The following is a 23374-nucleotide window of genomic DNA, read 5'->3' as shown; positions in this document are numbered from 1 at the left end:
TAGTTAGTAATATACTGTCCCTATCTAGGGTATCAATATTGTCAGTCAGGGAATCCGACCAAGCCACCCCAGCACTGCACATCCAGGCTGAGGCGATTGCTGGTCGCAGTATCACACCCGTGTGAGTGTATATACATTTTAGGATATTTTACTGCTTTCTGTCAGTAGGTTCCTTAAGGGCGGCCGTATCCGGGGACGGTAGTGCCACCTGTTTAGACAAGCGTGTGAGCGCTTTATTCACCCTAAAGGGTGTTTCCCAACGTGCCCTATCCTCTGGCGGGAAGGGGTATGATGCCAATAACTTTTTTATCGGGGGAAACCCACGCATCATCACACACTTCATTTAATTCCTCAGATGCAGGAAAAACTACAGGCAGTTTTTTCTCACCCAACATAATACCCTTTTTAGTGGTACTGGTATTATCAGAAATGTGTAAAAACATTTTTCATAGCCTCAATCATGTAACGTGTGGCCCTACTGGAAGTCACATTCGTCTCTTAATCGTCGACACTGGAGTCAGTATCCGTGTCGGCGTCTGTATCTGCCATCTGCGGTAACGGGCGTTTTAGAGCCCCAGATGGCTTTTGAGACACCTGGACAGGCACAGACTGAGTCGCCGGCCGTCACATGTCATCAATCTTTTGTAAAGAGCTGACACTGTCACATAATTCCTTCCATAAGCTCATCCACTCAGGTGTCGACTCCCTAGGGGGTGACATCTCTGTTACAGGCAATTGCTCCGCCTCCACCTCATTTTCCTCCTCATACATGTCGACACAACGTACCGACACACAGCACACACACAGGGCAGGACCCCACTAGCCCTTTGGGGAGACAGAGGGAGAGTATGCCAGCACACACCAGAGCGCTATATATATATATACAGGGATAACCTTATATAAGTGTTTTTCCCCTTATAGCTGCTGTATTGTTATACTGCGCCTAATTAGTGCCCCCCTCTCTTTTTTAACCCCTTTCTGTAGTGTAGTAACTGCAGGGGAGAGCCAGGGAGCTTCCCTCCAACGGAGCTGTGAGAGAAAATGGCGCCAGTGTGCTGAGGAGATAGGCTCCGCCCCCTTCTCGGCGGCCTTTTCTCCTGTTTTTCTGTGGAATCTGGCAGGGGTTAAAATACACCCATATAGCCCTGGGGGTTATATGTGGTGTATTTATGCCAGCCAAGGTGTTTTACATTGCTGCTCAGGGCGCCCCCCCCTAGCGCCCTGCACCCTCAGTGACCGGAGTGTGAAGTGTGCCTGAGTAACAATGGCGCACAGCTGCAGTGCTGTGCGCTACCTTGTTGAAGACTGATGTCTTCTGCCGCCGATTTTTCCGGACCTTTTCTTGCTTCTGGCTCTGTAAGGGGGCCGGCGGCGCGGCTCCGGGACCGAGCTCCGAGGCTGGGCCTGTGTTCGGTCCCTCTGGAGCTAATGGTGTCCAGTAGCCTAAGAAGCCCAATCCACTCTGCACGCAGGTGAGTTCGCTTCTTCTCCCCTTAGTCCCTCGATGCAGTGAGCCTGTTGCCAGCAGGTCTCACTGAAAATAAAAAACCTAAAACTAAACTTTTCACTAAGAAGCTCAGGAGAGCCCCTAGTGTGCACCCTTCTCGGCCGGGCACAAAAATCTAACTGAGGCTTGGAGGAGGGTCATAGGGGGAGGAGCCAGTGCACACCAGGTAGTCCTAAAGCTTTTACTTTTGTGCCCAGTCTCCTGAGGAGCCGCTATTCCCCATGGTCCTTACGGAGTTCCCAGCATCCACTAGGACGTCAGAGAAATAAGGATTTACATATACACGAGCAATAGACACATCCACGAACAGTAGAAAATGTTGACGATAACCTTAATGCAACAAGATAAATCATTAATCAACAGGTAGTACTAAAAGCGCGATGGAAGGAGCGTGTGGGATAAGTATCGAGTTGAGATGATGAGAAGAAATGAATAAGTAGTGGTCACGAAGGTAACGAGTAGTGAATGGTAAAGACTGGGATGGAGGCAGAGCCGGCCATAGGCAAACTAGGCAATTGCCTAGGGCATTTGATATGCCTAGGGGCATCAGCAGCTGCTGCTGATTAAAATGATATGCGGCAAGCCTATATTCTGTATGTAGCATTTCATATGCAGATACAGCCACAGTCTCACACAGTATATTGGCATGCTGCATATCAGTTTAATCAGCAGAAGCTGCTTATGCACCCTAGGAACATAGCGATGTAAATAAGATGAATTTTCATTAAAAAAAAAGTGCCGATGTTAGCATTGAAGATTTGTGAAGACACATCTGTATCCAAGCAGAGGCAGAGGTCACAGTGTTAGTGGAAGTGTGAGTGCTGTGTGCATGTGAGTGGGTTGGTTGTGCAGTAATGTTCAGAATATGTGTAAAGAGCATTATGTGTGTCATGTAAAAATGCATTAATAATGTGCAACATATGTGTAAAGGGCCACTATGTGTGTCATTATGTGTATAAGGGCAATAATAATGTGCGGCATATGTGTAACAGGGTACTACTGTCTGTGTGTCATTATGTGTATAGGGGCACTAATAATGTGCAGCAAATGTGTAGGGGGCACTGTGTGTCATTATGTGTATAAGGGCATTAATAATGTGCGCCATATGTGCAAGGTACATTATGTGTAAAAGGGCATTAATAAAGGTTGTCATAATGTGTAAGGCGCATTATGTTTATAAGGACATTAATGTGTCTCATATGTGTAAGGGGCATTACTGTGTGGAATTGTGTATAAATGCATTACTAATGTGTGGCATTATGTGTATAAGGTGCTCTACTGTGTGGCGTTGCATATAGAAAGGGCACTACTGTGTCGTCTAATGTGACTGAAGAGCAATAAGGTGTGGTGTAATGTGAATAAGGAGCAATTCAGTGTGATGTAATGTGAATAAGGGGCTCTACTGTGAGGAGTAACGTTTATAAGGTAAAGTGATACTACTGTGGGATGTAATATGAATTATGGACACTATAGCAAGATAAAATGTGAATAAAGTTGCAGTACTGTGTGGCGTAATTGGAATTGGGGTTACTATTATTGTGTGGCCATGCCCCTTCCCAGCAAGAAGATGCCCCATTTTGGGCAGTGCACCAATTGTGCGAACTGTTCCTATTTAAAATATAGGGGGTACAAGGACTGCTATGGGTGAGGGGTGATGGTGCTGGGAAAGAGGTGCAAGGTCAGAGGTAGAACCAGCGGTGGTGCTAGGGGGCACCAGCTAAAATCTTGCCTAGGGCATCATATTGGTTAGTGCCTGTCTGGATGGAGGGGAAGGGGAAAAAGAAGGAGGAGGGAAGGTCAGAAAATAGGGGAAGTGGAGCGAACCAGGATGGAGCAGAGTAGAAGAAAAAAAAAAAAAAAAGAGAACAAGGGCGTCCAGACTGATATTTAGCAGTAGTGTTGTTAAGGTGTCCGGTGCTACATCCCATTTGAGACACAAACCACAGTTCACAATCTTGTCTGTCTTGTCTGGTGGGGGAGTCTAGATTTTTTCCAATTTCACACAATTTGAAATCTTGATGCTGCACATGCACTGTGAAGAAACAATTTGGCAGTGTGTGTTGGGGAGGTGAGGGATTGGAAGGCAAAGTAGTACGTGTGTTGGGTCAGGGGAGTGTCCAGTGACAGTAGAGATGAGGGACACCACCATAGACCAAAATGGGGTAAGTTCGGTGCAGGTGCTTGGTTGGCCACATTGCACCCAGCATTGAGCTTCTGGGTATCTTGAGCAGGCATTCCGAAACCATGTACCATTTTGTTAGAACGTTGTAATGTTTCTCTTAAATAGCGCTGCTAATTGAGGAGTTTAGAGTGTTGAAGTTATAGTGTCCCAAGTATCAGTAACTGTCCTGACCTATTATCAAGGTGCTCACATGATTAAAATAATGGTTTGCATTTTCTTTTAAAAATACTGCTTAGTTATGACTTGGTGGAGTGGACAGAGTAAAGCCCCATACACACTAGGCGATACTGTTCACAATATCGCCTAGTGTGTACACTCATTATTGTTAACGACCTCCTTCCTCGTCTGAACATGTAAAGACGAGGTAGGTCCTCGTTAACGACAGCCGTTGTTCCCCACTGGCATCGGCAAGTGTGTATGCACTTGCCGATGCCGGAAACCCACAGAGTCCCCGCCGCCTATATCAGCGTCAGCAGGGGCTTGGCTAGTGTGTATGGGGCTTATGAGTCTGGTTTTATAAGTTGGGATCACTTATTGTACTGTGCTCTAGCAGCACAGGTCTCTGTTAGCGGGCATGATGCCAACCCTTTGTATTTGGAGAAGAGCACCTAGCAGTCCTGCATTGTTCGTGTTGGCCATTAAACTACAGGCTTGTCTTTTAGAGTGTCTCCATATCTAAAATCTACCAGCCAGCAATGCTATATAGGTAAGCTCATGCTCTATAAAACAACTTTATTCTCTCCCTGTGCTATTTAATTAGAGTGAAGCAATAGGACATGAAAAATCTTGATTCAACAAAATATAAAAACATTTATAATCGGTTTTAATCACTAATGACTAGTCTCATATAAAAAAAACAATACAGTATTATCCAAAATATAAAACACAATAAATTCAAAGAGGTGGATCATAAATCTAAAAAACATATTAAAAAAACACTATCCACAGGGGACTTCACTGTCAGTTGTGTTACAGAAAATGTCCGGGCTCCTACATATAAATGCTTTGAAATGGAGAATATTAATCTCTACCAATATAGGTATTTATGTGTGCTCCCCACAAGATGATTGATTCTGAGGATATGAGAGAGGTGTCCTTCAACCACAGAGGGTTTTTATCCGGCACCGGGGCTTGGCACACCATAGGTGACTTTAGCCAATCGAGCTCCCGTCTTAGAGCCGCCGCGTGCAGCGTCCTCTGCCTCCCAGTAAAATAACTTCTCAGTAGTGGTGCACACGTCCTCACAGTAGTGTAGAGCGACAAGTAAAGGTCCACCGGGTCCCCAATGGGCAACTTCGCTGATGCGTTTCGCTCCTAAATGGAGCTTCCTCATAGCTCATGCTCTATGCCAGGGCTGGCCAAACCAGTCCTCGTGATCTACCAACAGTTCATGTTTTCCAGGCCTCCTGGAGATCTGTAGAATTGTCAGTTAGGAATGAATGCATGCAGCACATCTTAATTAGTAATGACTACACCTGTGCACCAGCTAGGTGGTCTGGAAAATGTGAACTGTTGGTAGATCTCGAGGAATGGTTTGGCCAGCTATGCTCTATGCTGATGACATGTTTCTGTCTGACCTAGACTGTTCATTTGATACTCTACTTCAGAATATGAACGAATGTAGGCGGTATTCTGGTTTATGGATTAACCGAAATAAATGTAAATATTTTCCACTCCAGGTGATTGTAGACGGTGAGGCCAAGCGGTATTACCTTCAATTGGTCACAAAGTACTCAATACTTTGTGATCTGGGTTACCACTATAAGGTCTGACCTAAATATACTGTAGATTCAGGGGCAGATTCAATTAGCTGCGACTATTACAGCACGCGGAAAAGTGCTAATACTGTAGCCTCTGACATTTACGCTTGGAGCTATTCAATAACAAGCTATTTTCCTTGTATGTTAGCCCATAGGAAGTGCCCAAAGCTATGCATTAACAAGAACAGGGCACTGACCATGGATTTCTGCTCACGCCTTCCTCCCTCGGATAGAAATCTGTGTTAAGTTAAGCCTGCTGGCTACAAGTGAATAGCATTGGCCACTGCATTAGCCCACGGTTATTACCGTGGCTAACTGAATACATCCCTCTGTAGTAGACTGTTTTAAAATATAAGATTCATACTTGGAAAAAGCTGAAACTCATTGTGACTAGGGCCAACATTATCAAAATGTATTTATCCACTTCTTTATGCCCAAATCTATATACCAGGTTGGTGCACATGTTGTTTGGGTTCCTGGGTGGTGGTGCTTCACTAAAATTATTTCCTTAATGCAGTAGTGATATATGCCTTCACTAATGTGCTCTCCTTTCGCTAAGGCTCTCTTCTTCTTATCCGTAGTGGAGAACCGCTCATTATGTCATATGTTAGCTTCGACTGTTTATTTAACTGGTGCATTGATGTTGATTCAAAAATGATGTGTACCATGTTTATTGTATTTGTTACTCTTCACTACACCCTATCTATACTTGTCTATATTTGTGGTTGTGTTTCATGGTTTGTTTATTTCTTGCAAAACCTCAACAAAAAAACAACCATAGTAATGATTGGTGAAGCCTTAATTATAGCATAAATGAATCACATGTGTGATAATTTGGCAATGTCTTTATTAATTATGGCATTTGTGTGTATTGGAATATTTGTTTTACACTGAGAAACCACACCACTTCAGCTACAGTGCAACCGCAGAGCGCCCAAATAGTGCAAGGCCTCTCTTATTTTTCATTTACGACACGCTATATCTTCATACAGCTAAACTGAGCAGCACTGCAAGAGAAAATGGGAAAGTATAAATAATACCCCTTTTACACTCGCAGGGTTTTGTCATTCCCGGGAATGTGTCCCGGTATATTTCCTGGGAATGACCCTTTCACATTAGCGGCCCGACCCAGCATATTGCCGGGTCGGTGGCGTCACCGCTGACTCTAGCGGAGGCGGTGCTTGGAGATAATCTTCTCCAAGCACCGCCTCCTCCTATGCAGAGAACGGGTGCCGGGTCGCCTTGATTCGGTATACCCGTTCACACTGCACAGCTTCCCGGAACGGTCCCGGATTCAACCCAGGTCGAGACCTGGGTTGAAATCCCGGGATGCTCGTCCCGGGAAATTGTAAGTGTACCCTTTTACACTGAGAAAAATCCCGGGATGATGCGCGTTCACGTGCAAAATCCCTGGATAAAATTGTCAGTGTAAAAGGGGTATTAATGTTGGGGTGTTCCTAAAGGAGTTGTAGGCTGATCTATGTAATTTCCACTATGCGCATTCTCCAATGTATCCAGCAGTGTTTCCTATTAAAAGAAGAGGGATGAAGTTGGGTTTCTGGGTACATGACCATTTAAAATGTGCTGGGTGGACAAATAGACAGTCGTGCAAATACATAAAAAGCATTGCAGATGACCCTGTGTGTGTAGACAAGAAGAAGTTATGAAACTGGCATACTCTCTTACTCATAACAGTGAGAGTTTGCTACAAGTCCGTTGCAGTACACAGATTCACGATTATCAGGAATATGCGGCTGGGCAAGGTCTGTTCTGCGCATGCAAATCTGTCTCAGTGCATCTTTAAACGCACCATCAAAAATTGCACTAGCCCTCTGGCTGATGCAGTTTCTCTGTCTGAAAATGGCATCCCTTTGTGAGCGGCTCTGCGTCTTTGGATGGAGGTGCTGTCAGTGACACACCTGTATCTGCCTAGCCACCTCCGTTACCTCCCAGGAATGCCCACGAAAATCCACAATCCCTGCTTCCAAACTCATTCTGCACCTTTATGTAGTAACCATCCGGGTCTATGCGTCCTACTTACAAACAGCAGCGGCTCCTACCAGGGGAGTTAAGAGAGGAGGTGACCCGCATACAGCCTTTGTCGCGGGCCCCCTCCTCTCCGACAGCAGTAGACTCTGGCATAATGCCAGAGTCTACTGTGCATGTGCAGGTCTCCGGGAACATGTCGCCCGCGGCTTGTTCCTGGAACATCTCAAGTGCGCATGCGCAAATCACTCGGAAATGGCTGCCATTTCCCGAGTGATTTCTGTCCGCAGGGCAGGTCCACCATCGCGGGACTCAGGAGGAGTATAATATATGGGTGCGGTGTGGGCCCCTCTGGACCCAGGGGCCCGTGTGCGCCACGCACCCATTATAGAAACGCCAATGACTCCTACCAATCACGGACTGCATCTGGCTTCACTAAAGACCTAGTGGGGTGGTGGATTTTACCTTGGAAGGGCTGCAGTCCTGCTGCCTATAGGTAAAATCTGCCACTGCTTACAACATCAGTCAAAGTTGTGCATATTGGCATTACATACGGTTAGGGGCCGAATCTGAATCAGGCCCTCTGTGAATTTTTCAAAAGTCACTGTACAATCTAATGTTTTAAAATGATCCAAAAGGCTTGACAAGGAAAAGGTTCCACATAATGAAAGGATATCAGTATAAGTTGTGTAACAGCGAGAAATGTCCACACTAGGGACAGAAGATCATAGTGACATGAAACTGTCCAGAATAATTAATACATTTTCACATAGTCTGCTTCTTTTTTCCTGCTGAACCAGCAGCAACCTGACACAGCACAGGGTTTTATTTCCCATCGTCCTAAAGAACTGGGATTGTCCTTTACGCCCTTATGTAATTGAGGGTCGAGGTTTCCTTTTCTAACATCCAGCGGTAGATAATAAATCTAAGCACTCCAGCACTGTCTCCCTTTATGTCCCTGCAGATAATGGTTACTGTTGCTAAGTAACTTTTCTGCGCAATAAACACAATAAAAATTCTTTCTAAGATGCTAAAACACGTTCTAACACGACCCAGGAAGTCGACTGCCAAATATACGGAGAGAAATCACGTGAAACCATAAAAAAAAAAAAAAGCTCTTTTCATGCCTTAGCCACTTAAACAGAACAGACAATCCAATGAACTGGGACAGGACGAGAATAAAAAAAAACAAAAAAAAAAAAACACAGTATGGAGATTAGATTACAGCTGAAGATAATATACTGTACAGAGGAATTATAACGTTTCCATGTGCAGGGAAAGGTTACCAGACTGAAAACAATTGTTACCAGGAGAAGCAATTGGGGAAAATCTGCTACAAAATAGTTTGAATAGAAGTATGGCCTCTCTAAAACCATTAATGATATAATATGGTGGCACAGTGGTTAGCAACGCTGCCTCAGAGAGATGGTGTTTGTGGGGGCGAAACTGGAGTTGTACTCCGAAGGAGACTGATGTGAATGATTACTAAGAACAGCAACTGCATCACCCTTCAAATAAAAAAATACTATTATTATTATTATTATTATTATTATTATTATAAGGACATAATATACATATACAAGTCATGGTACAATAAAACTGAGCATTATAGCAAAAGTAATTCAGCAATAGCTTTGTTATATCAATGAACACATATAGAACATACTTGCCTACTCTGTTGGAAAGGCCAGGAGGCTCCTGAAAATCCGGTGGTGCTCCCAGCCACCCGGAAGAGTGGACAAGTCTCCCAGCGCCACCCGTTGCCCGCCACCCATTTACCAAGTGAAGTAGGTGGACTGGGCGCCGATGACACAATTCTTCCTGAATTGCATCACTGTAGCCAAGTTTCCCCGGCTATACATAGCCTCCTGTGCCGCATGACTCTCCCTATACCAAACCACATCGCCCCCCCGTTGTGATGGGGGGCAACCAGAAAGTTGGCAACTATGATATAGAAGCAGGGAAATAGCATTATAATATTTTTAATTTATAATATACTGGTATCCCCAACTCCCCATATCCCCCATCACAGCTACTGATCTTTATAGGAGTCTTGGGGGTTTATTTACTAAGTGGTTTCCATGTTTTGCTATTTATCCCTTTTAAATGTATATCTTAACGCAGCAGCTTTTACAAGTAAATATACCCTAGGATCCTCAGATACTGGATAAATTCTCCAAATAAGTCACAAAAATCCACATTTGTCTCACAAATGTTTAATAGCAGCCACCCTGTATATTAGTAGCCATACTGCTGTGTTAATGAGAGATGTGTACTGTATAGCAAGCGGAGGTCTAGCATCGTTTCAGCTGGATCTGCAAGTCTTTTGAAAAACAAACATTAAATAACAAAAACTCTTAACAGTAAATCCGTTTATGTGGGAAACATTGACAATTGGACAAATATTCAATAAGTAGTAACATGCCTATTAATTAACTGAGATTTGATATGTGACCCTTGGCCCTCATTCCGAGTTGTTCGCTCGGTATTTTTCATTGCATCGCAATGAAAATCCGCTTAGTACGCATGCGCAATGTTCGCACTGCGACTGCGCCAAGTAACTTTGCTATGTAGAAAGTAATTTTACTCACGGCTTTTTCATCGCTCTGGCGATCGTAATGTGATTGACAGGAAATGGGTGTTACTGGGCGGAAACACGGCGTTTCAGGGGCGTGTGGCTGAAAACGCTACCGTTTCCGGAAAAAACGCAGGAGTGGCCGGAGAAACGGTGGGAGTGCCTGGGCGAACGCTGGGTGTGTTTGTGACGTCAAACAGGAACGACAAGCACTGAACTGATCGCACAGGCAGAGTAAGTCTGAAGCTACTCTGAAACTGCTAAGTAGTTAGTAATCGCAATATTGCGAATACATCGGTCGCAATTTTAAGAAGCTAAGATTCACTCCCAGTAGGCGGCGGCTTAGCGTGTGTAACTCTGCTAAATTCGCCTTGCGACCGATCAACTCGGAATGAGGGCCCTTGTACATCCATTTGTGAATGAGCCTGAATCAGTATATGAAGTGCTGCGATGCAACAGATGTGGCTTTTCTTCCTCTACAATAAAAAATAAATAAGAATCTGCCGGCGTCTCTGGTACAGATTGAGCAGTGCTTTGCTGCGGCTGCAGTGCGAATAAGACTCAAATTGAAACACACTGTTGCTACACTAAATTGCACAGCATATTGAGGCTACATTTAAGAGGACACATCTGTCTGCTACTTATTGTGTATTCTATATCTTTGCATGGCACTAAGAAATCATTGTTGTACCTTATAAAAGAAAAGACTATAATATATGGAGTATTTATTCGTGTAGGAACATCTGAGCAGCCTGAACTGGTCACTGGTGATCTATTAGTTATTCCATTAGTTCACATCTTATACTCCATCCAGAGCAGCTTCTCCTAGTACCGAAGAGCAGATCCATGGGGGTCATTCCGAGTTGTTCGCTCGGTAAATTTTTTCGCATCGCAGCGATTTTCCGCTTAGTGCGCATGCGCAATGTCCGCAGTGCGACTGCGCCAAGTAAATTTGCTATGCAGTTAGGTTTTTTACTCACGATTTTTTCTTCGTTCTGGTGATCGTAATGTGATTGACAGGAAGTGGGTGTTTCTGGGCGGAAACTGGCCGTTTTATGGGCGTGTGCGAAAAAACGCTACCGTTTCTGGGAAAAACGCGGGAGTGGCTGGAGAAACGGAGGAGTGTCTGGGCGAACGCTGGGTGTGTTTATGACGTCAAACCAGGAACGACAAGCACTGAACTGATCGCAGATGCCGAGTAAGTCTCGAGCTACTCAGAAACTGCACAGAGATGTCTTTTCGCTATATTGCGAATCTTTCGTTCGCAATTTTAAGAAGCTAAGATTCACTCCCAGTAGGCGGCGGCTTAGCGTGTGTAAAGCTGCTAAAAGCAGTTTGCGAGCGAACAACTCGGAATGACCCCCCTTGACACTGGATACTGCAGCAAACAGTATGCAATCCTCATCTAGTGCAGCCATCAGGGGCTAAATCAGAATAGTCAGGTGGAAGCTATGTTAGGAGATGAGGTAACTGCAGTCTTCAAATAGCTTCCACAGTAACTTGAATCACCTTTCTATTATTAGCAGGCACAGACAGGCAAGATTTACAGCAAGCAGGCCTCGTATAATAATTCTCACAAGAGTATAGAAGTAAACAAGACTACTATAAGTTAAGAGATACTAAGATATCACGCTGCTGATTGTTAACAGTACAAGAATATGCAGCACATCTAAATCGTACTGTACAACGAATGCACCGATTGGTGAGATTACAAGCTTAGCTGGCCAATAGAAGCAGGCCCATCCTAGTCAATAATCGGGCATCAAACAAAATGCTAAATATTTTCAAACGTGAATTTTGTAACGTCTACTACAATGCCATTCATGGTAGCAGATGAAGGGGCATATGTATTAAGCATGGAGAAGGGATAAAAAAGAGATTAAGCAGTGATAAGTGCAAGATGATAAAGCAACAGCCAATCAGCTCCTAGCGGTCATTTTTCAAATCCGTAATGATTGGCTGGTGCGTTATCACCTTCCACTTATCACTTCTTTATCCCTTCTCCAGGTTAGTACATCTGCCCCCATGTTCTAGAATAAGGTAGATATCTTTACCACCATTTCCCTCGGATACCATCTCACTTCAACTGAAGCAGGCAGCCTAAGGCCTAAGCAGCTGCAGGTCAGAGAAACCAGGGGCCATGCGACAGGGCGTTGCGGGGGCGGCGCGTTGAAAATGGGGGGGTGTCTGCTGCGTTTTCAGGGCGGCTGCATGACGTCACGTGTACCTGTTCAGATCAAGAAAATGGCGGTGGACTTGCTGAATACGCAGCCTAGCTGCAGGGGGTCATCCACAGTTGCTGAGACCGCAGCCACTGGGCAAGCAATTTAGCATGCTGGGTGGCCTTGCACTGAGATGGGTGGCCCCCAGCATGCGAAAGAAAGAACTGAAAATTCTGCTTTTTAGCAGATTTTGCAATCCGTACTGCATAGCCCCCATAGTTCGTACGCAGACAGCAGTCGTCGTCTCCCCCACCGTAAAAAAAAGAAAATGTCAAAACAAAACTTTTAGAGGAGTGCTTATAGGCCTTCAGGGGCCACAATGGCAGACAGTCCTTGTCAATGACCCAGACACTCGCTGGTCTGTCACTGGCGAGCATAAGATATCAGTTTTATGTAATCTTGTATGATTGTCTGATTGGATGGCTGCAGCAATGGCAGGCAAACGTAGAATACTCCAACCAGCCACAGCAGGAAAATTGGCATTTTGCAAAGGTATCTCCACACTGCACTGAACACCAGGCCCCAATCATTCTACTAGATGAGGGAGGTTAAACAGTCCAGTAAAAAGTGTCATCATATTTACATTACGCAAGAGACACAGGTCCATAAAATTCAAACTTTCATAAATTCTAAATGCATCACATTATTATTATTATTACTACCTTGTTAACAAATGATTGCTGTGTGTAACATGCCTCTCTACTGTATATAAAACAATGTGAACATTGAGCGTCCTCATAATATTAGCATTTGAAAATTTCCAAACTGTAGAGAAAATACTTGAAGGCCTCCTCTGTGTCATAAAATGAGTAGTAAAGCACCGTACTACTATCAACAACATAACTGATCTTAATTTCTAACCACATCAATTAATACTGCTGAATGGGGCAGAAACTAAAGATTTGTGCGGACTCCCATGTTTTGGTTCTAAATATTCATTGTGTTTTGGCTTTGGTAAAATCACTCTCAAATGTTTTGGTTTTGAATTTCTTATGCCCCTTTTACACCACCAGCTAGTAACACGGGTTATTGCACATGAGTGCGCATAACCCGTGTTGCTGGCTGGTGTAAAAGGGTCGAGTTGGAATAATCCGGGTATTCCAACTCGGGAAGTTTGCGGGGTTGAACACGTGAGCAGTGTAAACGGTATCCGGGTCGATGCGACCCGGCTTCCCGTTTACACTCCATGTGCGGGCGGCGCATAGAGATCATGTGATCTCCAAGCGCCGCCCCCGTCGCGTCACCGGCAACGTCATCAACCTGGCAATATGCCGGGCTGGTGAGTTCGATGTAAAAGGGGGCTGACGCGGGTCGCAGCCGGGTAGCTCCCGTGTCAGGGTTCCCGGCTGCGACCCACATTCTTTGGTGTAAAAGCTGTATTAGTCTCTGTTTTACTTTTCTGTATAGTTATGACTGTTCGTATAATCAATCAACGCTTTACCTGGCTAACATTACATAAATACTAGGGGGTAACTTTCCTAAGGTGGGAGGTTTTTTTTAAGAACTGGTGATGTTGCCCACAGCAACCAATTAGATTCTATCATCAGTTCTAAAAAAAACTCCCACCTTAGTAAATTTAGCCCTATGTCTCTATTTACCTGTACTGGCATTGGGCCTGTGATTTGCTGCTTGTAGTAGTTAGTTATTAATTTATTATCTTTTCAACTAGGCTTTTACTTGTAGGCTGTTAATTCTTAACGAATGAAAAAAAAACATTCTATAGAGTCGTATAGTTTATTAAACTATTAAACTGCCATCCTGTCTGCCACTATGTTTCATTAGCACTGTTCCATCTAAAATTAGTGACCTGAAAAGGATATTGGCTAATGTCATTTTCTATAAAGTAAGCTGCAAAAAATGAGCCCATTCATTATTAGACATTTAATTTAATTAGACAATCCAGTTCCTAACCCTGAGACATGTACAAATGGTCATGTTTGCCCTTTTTCATTTCCACCTTTTTGCAATATTGTAGACAGCTGTAAATTTTTGCTTCTCTCATCAGTCTGTACATTTAGACCAAAGTGTATTTGAACTGGCATAGTATATATTAAAAAAGAAAGAGTAACACTATTCTGTTTTAATTATTTTATTTGCCAGTGATCAGGTGAAAAAAGCTAGTTGTTTTGGAATTGGGATTCTGTTTAATGGTCTACATTATTTCTAATAATCTATTCAGAGACAGAAAAAAAATAATACAGCACTGTATCATCTATGGAGAAGCTGGTGGAAAGGAAATAGGGCCTATATGCCTGGATGAGAAGCTGGAGGAAAGGAAATAAGGTCTACGTGCCTGGATGAGAAGCTGGTGATAGATTGTCTTGTCATCCACCTTTCTGTAGCATATTAAAAAGATTATCCACAATTAAGAACCAAGCACTTCAACAACAGGGACTTCTACCTTTGTGGATGAAGTGCATAGTTTGAGTGGGCCCCCAACAAAAGACATCATAGCTGTTTGAGTAATCCATGCTACAAATGGCCTTAAGGTGGTTAATAGTGTTGTTAACCATTGTCACATTCGGAACACGTCATCATCATCCTCCATCCAGAAATGTCAGGGGCATAGCCAGCATTTCCTGCACAGACTTGTAATTTTTTAAAGAAATTCTGAACCACAAAGTTTATTGTGTGCGCAAAACATGACACGTGTTGAAAGTCACCCAGTCATAACGCTTGTGAAATGACAAATCCTGAGAAGAGTCTTAGTGGGGAAAATCACTTTGCTATCACTTCCCTGAATTTTCCCAACAAATCCACACCAGTATGCCTCTTATACCACTTTCAGACTTGTGACACGGATATTTGTCCAGTCTAGCAAGCCGTCCTACTCGTAACCCCTAAGTTCGGGTGTTTTCAAATTTCTCTGAACCAAATGCGCACATCTTTAATAGAAGCACCACAAAACACTATAAACTTGATGTACAGTATGCTGTATATCATTGCATACCAGACATAGGGGCAGATGTATTAACCTGGAGAAGGCATAAGGAAGTGATAAACCAGTGATATGTGCAAGGTGATAAAGGAACCAGCCAATCAGCTCCATTATGTAAATTAACAGTTAGGATCTGATTGGCTGGTGCCTTTCTTGCACATATCACTGGTTTATCACTTCCTTATGCCTTCTCCAGGTTAATACATCTGCCCCATACTTCTCATACGTACATTTAAACATAGATTACCTGCTAGAGAGTAAAGTTATACATAATACTGTGACATTATTTTCAATTTTTAACTAATTAATAATTATAAATTATTAGATATTTTTTTTATAATAATAATTACTAGAACGGATATGATGAACAAGCAGTGTGAGACAGTGAAAACACATTAAAGGGAATTCTGACCTCTGCCGCTTGTGTCTCTTGATGCAGTAAAGTTAAACCCGTCAAATCTTCCAGAAAGGAGTGTGAAGAGTTAAAAACATTGGCCAAGAATTGGAAGCCATCTTTCTCGTACTGATCAATCACCTAAAAAGAGAAATATGCATTACTGTATTTAACTCTGAGCTACAATCAATCACCCACAGGTTATATATCTTATCACAAGCTCATAAAGTTCAATGTCACATTCTAGAGAGAGAGAAAGAGCGAGCCTATTCCGCTGATCTTGAACAGACTAAATAGTCAATCTTTTCTTACAGCTATTGTTGAAATACAAGTCACATCATAACTTGCTAGATGGTTTCATTTTCCTATTTTACTGCCGTCCTTGCAAAAAGCTGTAGTTAAATTGGCCTTTGTCTCAAAAGAAGAGGAAATCCTTGGGTCAGTGCCGTAACTAGACATTTCAGCGCTGTGTGCAAGAAATGGCATTGGCGCACCCCCCCTTACATAAAATAGAGGCAGTGCGTGCCGTAGGCGCGCGGAAAAAAATATAGGAGTATGGCTTCATGGGGAAGGGGTGTGGCCACAAAATAATACCAATTCATATTACGGTGCACAGTAGTCTCCATTATTCAAATTACGCCGCACAGTAGCGCCACTACACCAGGTATAGCCCCTTTTACACATTACGGCAGCCAGTCCCCCTTTTTACACGTTACAGCAGTCAGCGTCCCCTTTTTACACATTATGGCAGACAGCGTCCCCTTTGTACACATTACGGCAGACAGCGTCCACTTTTTACACATTGCGGCAGACAGCGTCCCCCTTTTTACACATTACGGCAGCCAGTTCCCCTTTTACACATTAGGTAGACAGGATAGATAGATAAAATAGATAGATAAAATAGATGATACTTACCATCTCTCCGCTGGCTCAGGCAGTCAGGCTCCTCGGTTCTGGCACCTCCGGAGGCAAGGGAGGAGGAGGAGGGAGGGGGACTCGGAAGCCGCAGCAGCGCACTGTAATTGGTAGCGGCGCCATGCAGCTGTCCCTCTCCTTCCGCATTGGCTGGCCGCCGCCGCTGTGAATGCTGGGATGAGGGAAGCGCATCCCAGCATTCACAACAGCGCCGGGCAGCCAATGCGGAAGGAAAGGGACTGCTGCAGCGGCGCCACTACCAATTACATAGCGCTGCTGCGGCTCCAGTCTTGCTCCCTCCGGAGCTGCTCCTCTCCTCCTCCGGCGCACACAGGCGGCTTGTAATGAGTCAGTTTGACTCATTACAAGCCACTGACTTGGAATGCGGGCAGTTGCGCCCTCAGAGCGACTGCGCTGTCTGCCAGGCACACCTGGTACACACGTAGTTACGGCTCTGCCTTGGGTAACATACTTATGAAGAACAGCTTAGTGATAAATACTGTATGGATTCATTGTGTAAAATGGAGCAAGTGGTTCCGTTCATTATAATCCAATCCATGGTTACGTGGATAAATGCACCCTGGATACAGTACAAATCTAGGAGCATAGTAACACAATGAAACAAATATTAAATAAACTAGGCTGTGCAGAAAAAAGTAGGTTCATACAGCATGTATTGTAGAATAAAGATATACTAAAAGCTGATACATATGGTTCAGTAACGCTAAGGGCTACATTTACTAAGAAGCCATTGTATCTTGGCAGGTTCGACCTCGAAATTTAAAGTGGCAAGAATATCAGAATTAAAACTCTGCGTTTTGGTTCTAACACCATTGTATATTTTGGAATCAAAGCCACAGTTTAATAGATCTACCCCAAAAGTCATATTAAAGCAAAGAAAATAGTTAAAATATTGATTTGGAGGGTGAATTGTTTTATCGGACATTTTATTTGATATCAGAAGAGCTCTATTCTAGGAAAATTATCCAAAAGTTCCTCATAGCACACTGCCACATTGCTGAGAGAGTCAATGCACAGTATTATATTACACAACCAGGGAAGAAAAACAGAGTTTCCTTCCTTGGAATTTTTTTCTGTTTTGCGCTTGAAGCCTGAATGCCTCTTACTTCTTTTTAATGTTACAATGGCCGCAGAAGCACCAGCATGCTTGGGGCAAAATATGGGACATTTAAATTCTGTGCAACGTGCAACTGTGTACAGAAAATGAAGGCTCCACAACACTGCACATTTCCCTGCTCTCCTCTATGAGGTGTGAAGGAAATTGTGGCTGCATGTTGATGGTGTTACAAAAAATAGACGGTAAAACTTTCATCTGTATTTACTAAATTATCGCTATGGAGTAGTGTTTTTTTTAAAAATGTAGGTGTGTTTGAAACTGTCGCACAGCATTGGCAATTACGCCCTCGAGAGCACTAGATTTATTATCCAGCAATATGGAGGGCAAAAACTGAAATCACAGGTGATATATATATATATATATATATATATATAGTTAGTTAGCCAATGAATTGTGCCATATCAAGAAAAGTACCAATACAATATGGAATTTGATTTGGCTGGTGTGTGTGGGGGTTGGGGGACTTGCAAAAGGAGAAAAAAAATAATACTGGTCACTATCTGTTGAAATGCAATCAAAAATATGGGAGGTGTGTTACATTGACCAATATAAAGGATACTTGCCAACAATTTACACCTAGCTCTCGGGAGGAAGCAGCCAAGTGGGAAATCCTGGGTTGGAGGTGGATTGGACCGACTGGTGGAGTAGGGACGCTGTGTCAAGTTTCTGCTTTGTGCCACATTTCCCCACTATACAGTGCAGCAATTCCCAGCATTTCAAGGCAGGAATGAGCCGCGATGACACAATTCATCGCAAATTGCATATTCAAGTTGCCCAGACTGCCGATTTTACTTGGGAAGTGGGCAGCGACAGGCAATAAAGTGTTATTTACTTTTATTCCGCGATACCCACAAACAGGGGTACCAAGATAGGGTCCAATGCTACTTGACACTGCGTCAAGCACTCAGTGCTAAGTTGTGTGGCCCATTAGTGAAGGGGAAGGATGGTTTTACTTTAAACATTACAACCTGTCTGCCTCGTATCTATTAAACTATTACACTGCACAGTAGATATCGCTACAAAAACTATTTGCTGGATCATGCACACACAGATGCATGCAGTGCTGGCTGGCGACCTTAAGGAGAGCTGAGGATCGCTCAGTTGCCCTGGCAACATTTTACAAATAAATAGTAGTTACAAAATCAGTGCAATATACAAACTTTACTATTGCTGCAGTTTGATAAATATTAATGTTGGGTATACGTCTGGACAGCTCAGAATTTGCACAGTGACTGATACCACTTAAGTCCTGGGTCTGACCTGGGATTTGGAAAACAGTTCCAGAGAAGGTCAGACCCAGAACAACCTTTCACACTGTGTCTCTGACCTGGGTTATTCTTAGGTCGGAGCCATTTACACTGCACACAGGTGCAACAGCGCCGGGAGTCTCAGCAGCAGCATTAGTCCCTGATGTCACTGGCCCCGTCCATTTCAGTGTCAGCGCAGCAGGAACCAGGAAGTTCAGCAGGGTCCTGTCACCGTGTACAATTATGAGATCTCACCATGCTGTAAATGAGAGCCGGATCGGATGAACCGACTTACCCGTTTACACTGCCCCTTTACTCGGTGCTTCCCGAGACCACCCTGCAAGCTAGCAGGGTTGGATTCTGGGGTCACTGGACCCGGATTAACCCATTTCCACTGAGCGGCAACCTGGGTTAACTTGGCAATAACCCAGGTTACAGTGGCAGTGGAAAAAGGTTATGAGAGTACTTCAACTACTTCTGATCTTCCACCATGATCCTATTTGTTAATCCCATACCCTCCAGCATTTTGCACAGAAAAATCGGTACACATTAGGAAAGGGGGCATGGTCACGGGTAAAGTAGCTCACAGATCAAAAAAGACACAACCACAGCCTTTCGCTATAACTATTTTGTCATTTACATTATCCGAAAATATGTACATACATAAAAAGAGAGCACGAGAAGACAAACCTTCTAACATGTATAACACAGAAAAGAACAACAGGGTGTGCAATAACATATGTCAGTGATATTTATTAGGGAGTGCACAGTTTATGATGTAGTCACTGCTTGGCACCTCAGGCCCCAAAACCTACTGTACATCAAATCCCAGATATGTCAGGGCAAAATGCCAGAAAACTAGGATATAATTACAGGACTCTAATCTAAAAGAATCCACAGTATTGGCAGAAGGATACGCTTATCAAAGACATTTACTGCAGTATTCTAATGCCATGGTTTGTTTTTTTCTCCACATGATCAAAATTGCAAGATGCAACATTCTACATGAAGTTAATCTTCTATCAAACTGTACACTGACAGTAAACATAAAATACATTTTGGATGTAACAAAACATTTTTCCTGACACCTTAAATTTAGGATAATTGCAAATTCATGTATGTGCTGCTGGAAAAATATATTTTTTCCCCAAATAATTTCTCTTTGAAATATATTTCAAAGTTCTCTGGACATATGTACAGCATAGGAGACATTAACTAGCCGCAATGATACAAGGGACACCATTGCAGCTGCTGAAGCTTTACTGCACATAGGGTTATACCCTATGTGCAGTAGGTATACGGACTCTGGGTCGACAGCAGTTATGTCGACGCACCTTAGGTCAACGCCTATTGGTCGACAGTGACTATGTCGACACCAGAAATAGGTCAACACGGAAAAAGGTCGACATGGGGTTTTCACTTTTTTTTTTACTTTGTCATGCTTTACGATCCACGTGGACTACAATTGGGAACGGTAACCTGTGCAGAATGCAGCGGAGCGGGGCACCTTGCCCAAAGCGCAAGCCATGCGAGGGGACACAGTGCACTAATTGGGGTCCCCAGTCACTTTACGAAGAAAACGACACCCAAAAAACATACAAAACTCATGTCGACCTTTTCCATGTCGACCTACTCACTGTCGACCTAATGTGTGTCGACCTAGACACTATCAACGCTGAGTCCCAGATCCGTGCAGTATAGGTAATCAAACCTCCTTACACTGGGATGCTGCAAATGCACGTTGAGGGAGTGTTTACGGAAATCTGGTGTCAGCCAATAAAGTGGGTACTGTACCACCAAAATCAGGATGCTTGATAGGTATGGCAAATCAGCTTGTCTGTCAGAAAGTGATTCTGTGGTGAAAGTCTAAATATAATTTATAGAGGGGTCAGTAATGCAGTGTAGGATATAGAGGGGTCAGTGATGTAGAATGGGGTATAGAGGGGTCAGTAATGCAGTGTAGGGTATAGAGGGGTCAGCAATGTAGTGTCTGGTATAGATGGGTCAGTAATGCAGTGATGGGTATAGAGGGGTCAGTAATTTAGTGTAGGGTATAGAGGGGTCAGTAATGTAGTGTAGGCTATAGTGGGGTCAGTAATTTAGTGTAGGGTATAGAGGGGTCAGTAATTTAGTGTAGGGTATAGTGGGGTCAGTAATGCAGTGTAGGGTATAGAGGGGTCAGTAATGCAGTGTAGGGTATAGAGGGGTCAGTAATGTAGTGTAGGGTAAAGAGGTGTCAGTAATTTAGTGTAGGGTATAGAGGGGTCAGTAATGTAGTGTAGGGTATAGAGGTGACAGTAATGTAGTGTAGGGTAAAGAGGTGTCAGTAATGCAGTGTAGGGTAAAGAGGTGTCAGTAATGCAGTCTAGGGTATAGAGGGGTCAGTAATGTAGTGTAGGGTATAGAGGGGTCAGTAATGCAGTGTAGGGTATAGAGGGGTCAGTAATGCAGTGTAGGGTATAGAGGGGTCAGTAATGCAGTGTAGGGTATAGAGGGGTCAATAATTTAGTGTAGGGTATAGAGGAGTCAGCAATGTAGTGTAGGGTATAGGTGACAGTAATGTAGTGTAGGGTATAGAGGTGACAGTAATGTAGTGTAGGCTATAGAGGGGTCAGTAATGCAGTGTAGGGTATAGAGGGGTCAATAATGTAGTGTAGGGTATAGAGGTGTCAGTAATGTAGTGTAGGGTATAGAGGGGTCAGTAATGTAGTGTAGGGTATAGAGGAGTCAGCAATGTAGTGTAGGGTGTAGAGGGGTCAGTAATGTAGTGTAGGGTATAGTGGGGTCAGTAATGCAGTGCAGGGTATAGAGCGGTCAGTAATGTAGTGTAGGGTATAGAGGTGACAGTAATGTAGTGTAGGGTAAAGAGGTGTCAGTAATGCAGTGTAGGGTATAGAGCAGGGCTGGCCAAACCGGTCCTCGAGATCTACCAACAGTGCATGTTTTCCAGGCCTCCTGGAGATCTGTAGAATTGTCAGTTAGGAATGAATGCAGCACATCTTAATTAGTAATGACTACACCTGTGCACCAGCTAGGTGGTCTGGAAAATGTGAACCGTTGGTAGATCTCGAGGACCGGTTTGGCCAGCCCTGGTATAGAGGGGTCAGTAATGTAGTGTAGGGTATAGGTGACAGTAATGTAGTGAAGGGTATAGAGGGGTCAACAAAAATACTAATCCAAAAGTACTTTGTGCAGTATTATTGAATGAAAATGCAAAATATAGGAAAAGGAACACAATCTGGGTAAAAGAAGAAAATGGTTAGATGGCTGATGCGAGTGACCCGCGCCATACCTTGCACCACAAATCGTTATGCTTAAACTGAGATGTGTCTGTTTTTTTGTATGGGGGGGGGGGGGGGGGGCGCGGGGTGAAAAAAATATAACTGTGGGCTCCGCTTGGTCTATAACCAGCGCTGACATAAAGGTGTACACTTTCTTGGTGAGCATGCACAGTAGACAGTTTGTTAGTTTATGCTAAACAGGCAGAGGCGATAGCAGGCAGTGAGATGCTGATAGCATCTCACTGGGCTCCCGGGGTGCGCACTGCACATGCACACTCCACACAGTAATTCAGACTGCGACCGCTGCAGCGATCCAGTCTGAATTACCCCCTTAGTCAATTACCCTGTCCAAACATACAATACTGCCTTGTTTATTCAGCATTTCAAGAGTGTTGTTGGACTCTGTTCCTCTTTAATTTCATCTCAGAAACCAATCATGCCTCCATCCATACTTAATTAAACTATAGTTTTTAAGTGATATTTTCCAGGGCACATTTTATTTTGGAGAATGATGTTTGACTGCACGGACCACTGATACAGGCTCTGGCAGTCTACTGTATGCTGCAAATCCAAAGATTACAAGTAATGAAAGAGGCCAATGAAAGAAAGGTCTACATGTACTAAATAAATAACTGCATGGAGCTAGATCCTGGCAGAGCTGATACTTACACAGAAGGAGTGACCTTCCTGTCCTCACACACAGAGGGAAGGTTCCCATACACAAACAGGAAAGGGAGCAGAGGAAGGAAGGCAAGCCTGTTCTCGACGTAGACAACTCTGGACTTAAAGCAAATGGTTTCATTCAATACTGATAGGAAGAACCGTCATAGAAATTAAAAATGTAAAATTCAGAGCTTATCTCTCCAGAGACACTGTATTTACACTGAATGACTAGACTATAAACGCCATAAAAGGTAAAAGGACCAGTCACTGATAAAAGGTTACCGGGATTGTGTAATAGCAACTAGCAATTAATTCAAGTGTTTGTGGTAGTTTTATTTTAAGTGTTTCCTACAGTATAAATCTGTGCTGTTCAAGCTTTTGTCTCTTTAGAGACCAATGTACAGCATGACAACATTCAATATATTGTGATTCATTGGATATACTTTGATCAACATTTTAAGTTCTACTTGGTGTAATGGTTAGCATTACTGCCTTACAGCACAGGTCAGGGGTTCGATTCCTACCATGGCCCTGACTGTGTGGAGTTTGTATATTCTCCCCGCACT

At 43.5% G+C, this 23374-nt stretch overlaps 1 protein-coding gene and 1 long non-coding RNA gene across 6 annotated transcripts in view; one reads left to right on the top strand and one right to left on the bottom strand.

Annotated features, from left to right (window-relative positions):
* Positions 1-23374, bottom strand: part of ATG7 (autophagy related 7) — a 617483-nt gene that overhangs the window by 288967 nt on the left and 305142 nt on the right. For all 5 annotated transcript variants that reach the window (XM_063940758.1, XM_063940756.1, XM_063940759.1 and 2 more), the window contains exon 18: positions 15583-15705. In XM_063940758.1, coding sequence (XP_063796828.1) covers positions 15583-15705 — 123 coding nt within the window. The remainder of the gene's footprint in view (positions 1-15582; positions 15706-23374) is intronic.
* The window catches only part of LOC134958276 (uncharacterized), a 210265-nt gene that overhangs the window by 9252 nt on the left and 177639 nt on the right, over positions 1-23374 (top strand). The window lies entirely within an intron of this gene.

The sequence above is a fragment of the Pseudophryne corroboree genome, chromosome 9 (assembly GCF_028390025.1).
Source record: "Pseudophryne corroboree isolate aPseCor3 chromosome 9, aPseCor3.hap2, whole genome shotgun sequence".
NCBI lineage: Eukaryota > Metazoa > Chordata > Amphibia > Anura > Myobatrachidae > Pseudophryne > Pseudophryne corroboree.
The sequence above is the reverse complement of the archived record's forward strand: the minus strand, read 5'-3'. Positions and strand labels throughout refer to the sequence as shown.